This window comes from Triticum urartu, chromosome 7, assembly GCF_003073215.2.
Source record: "Triticum urartu cultivar G1812 chromosome 7, Tu2.1, whole genome shotgun sequence".
In the NCBI taxonomy this organism is placed as follows: Eukaryota; Viridiplantae; Streptophyta; class Magnoliopsida; order Poales; family Poaceae; genus Triticum; species Triticum urartu.
The window spans coordinates 78,210,060-78,212,509 of record NC_053028.1 but is presented as its reverse complement, the minus strand read 5'-3'; the positions used below and the strand labels follow the sequence as shown (position 1 = coordinate 78,212,509).

The 2,450-nt window shown below is 41.8% G+C and overlaps 1 protein-coding gene across 1 annotated transcript; it reads left to right on the top strand.

Annotated features, from left to right (window-relative positions):
• Positions 1–309: 309 nt before the first annotated feature.
• LOC125524110 (gamma-glutamylcyclotransferase 2-2-like) lies at positions 310–2,049 on the top strand. Its single transcript, XM_048689183.1, has 5 exons — positions 310–418; positions 518–594; positions 711–875; positions 1,475–1,603; positions 1,805–2,049. The coding sequence occupies exons 1-3, from the start codon at positions 310–312 to the stop codon at positions 750–752; spliced, it is 228 nt and encodes a 75-aa protein (XP_048545140.1). The 3' UTR covers positions 753–875; positions 1,475–1,603; positions 1,805–2,049.
• The last annotated feature ends 401 nt before the right edge of the window (positions 2,050–2,450 follow it).

The window sequence follows — 2,450 nt, the reverse complement described above, 5'->3', positions numbered from 1 at the left end:
ACCAGAAACCCCTATCTATCCATCCGACGAGAGAAGACTGCAGGCGGAGGAGAGGAGACGCGGGTGAGGTAAGAGGAGCCAAATCCCCATCATGCTCCTCCCCGCGCGTCGCCGACCCACCAGCGGCATTCTTTCTGGTGTGCTAGGTAACCGAATCCACCTACCCCTACCCGTACCTTTTTGGGGGGATTTTGTTGAACTGTTTTGGGGCTTTTGGTTTGGGGCGATGTTGACATTATTGTTCGAGGAAGGGGAATGGCTTCTTGTGCGCTCAGTTTGTTGTTGTCTGCAGGGGAAACAAACAACAAGATGGTGGTGCGGGTCTTCGGGTATGGGTCCCTGATCTGGAACCCCGGCTTCGATTTCAACAAGAAGATCCTGAGATTCATCAAGGGCTACAAGCGAACGTTTAATCTCGGTATTCTTGGTTGCGCCTAAATGATTTGAAGCAAATCTGAACCTGTAACTGTAGTTCTTGGTCTGAAGATATCACATCTCAACTTTTCTTTCCCCGCAGCTTGCATTGACCATAGAGGCGCACCAAAGAATCCATCCAGGACCTGCACCCCTGAATCCGAAGATGAAGAAATATGCGTAAGTTGATTGCATCCATTAATCAAATATCTACAACACATTGTACTGATGTGTTGAAGTTTCGATGATCTCGATTGGTCGCTGACATAACCTCCTATTTCTCCTTTTGTTTATAGGTATTCAACGTGAGGAATTTCATACTTTTGGTGTGGTGCTAGCAAATATAGTGACCAAAGATAGTGATGAGAAAGGGTGGAGCTGAGTATGCCACACATGGATATGATTATTCCCCGTATGTTCTTTTTGGCAATCCACTTCATCACTGACTCATCTGTGTATGGGTGAGCTAACAAGCCTGTATTATGTCTTCCCTCTTTCTTTGTAAGTGAAGGATTTCAGATTGCTGCGCATTATTCAACTGCTATACTTGTGAAAGAGAAACGTGCTAAACTATAGTACTCCTTCCGTTGCATGATGAGTTTCAGCGACTCTTATTTTGGGATGGAGGGAGTAGTAAATTACTTTTGTTTTTTTCTTTGTTGATGTGATAATAATTAAGTTAAAAAATATGTCATCTTTTATTTCACTAATAGGGTAGAGCCAAGGTGGCATAAGCGTGTGGCTACGGATTACATCACGGATTATGTGCTACTTTATTAGTTGAAGTCTCTTTGTTCGGTTAGTTCTCTAAAACAAAACCATTTCTCCTGGTGTATATGTTTCTTGGCAACATTTGGTGTAATACTAATCTTCCAGAGATTGTTGTAAGAAATAACTATATTTAGTATCTTTATCTCATCAATGGGCTAATTCTATAAAAAGAACTAATAAGGAGATTTCTTAGCAGTACTATATATGTTTGGAGCAATGAGGTAATTTTATCCTATGTTACTTTCTTTCTCTTGCATTTCCTAATTTTGTTTTCCACTCCATTTTTCAGGTTCCAAAGTTTGGCCACAACTAGCTTGATTCGGAGACATTTCGTATTAGGAGTTAAACTTTGGTTTGGAGGCATTGAGCTTTGCCAGTAACTAGCTTTGTTACTTGGTATACTTCTGTCAGCATTCAGGTAAACAACTATCTACCACATTGTTTAATCTGTGGTTTACCCGGTGCCAAGTGTACTATATTGCTAGATTTAACTTTAACCTATGTGTTGCTCCGTATGTATCTCGGCATAAATGGTTCCTCATACTAGGATTTAATGTAGTGATCTTACTTCTGTTGCTTCTTGGTGAATATAAATTATATTACGTTTTCATGGAAGAAGGAGCCCCGTAGTTGTGTAGCGGGTCGCGGGAGAGGCAGCCGGTGAGTGCGAGCTGGACGAGAAAGTGATGCCTGCGATGGCGAACCATGCCGGCGGGCAGGGCAGGGTCGACGCTCTAAATGTACTTCCTGACAGCTTGTCTTAGTCTTAATAAAAGTGCATATCTGCAGCATCCTTTCATTTATTTGGCATATCCTACTTTAAAAAATATCCTTGACTCGCATCGATTTCAAATAACTGAAGTATCTTCTTTGCTCATGTTTCCACATAAAGCCCAATCATGTATATGTACTGATGGCAGCATGCATTCCAAGTTAGAGAGGTTCCAATGCTTTCCTTTTTTCGCATCCGTACTTATCTTCTTGTATTGTTTAGCAACGAGATCAATAGTAGCACTTGGCCAGAATATGAATTTTTAGTGCTTCTGAATTTCAATAACAAGTGGTACTGAATTTTAATTAAGTGCTTCTGATATGTCAATGACAAGTGGTACTGAATTCTAACTAAGTGCTTCTGAAATTTCTTGTGATGAATGGGTTTTCTGAGTGTAAGGCCCCGTTCGGTGTCCATCCGCTCCACTGCTCCGCTCCGGGAGCGGACGGAGCTGCAGTGAAAAATCTTGGAGTGGGCGAAACGATGCTCCGCA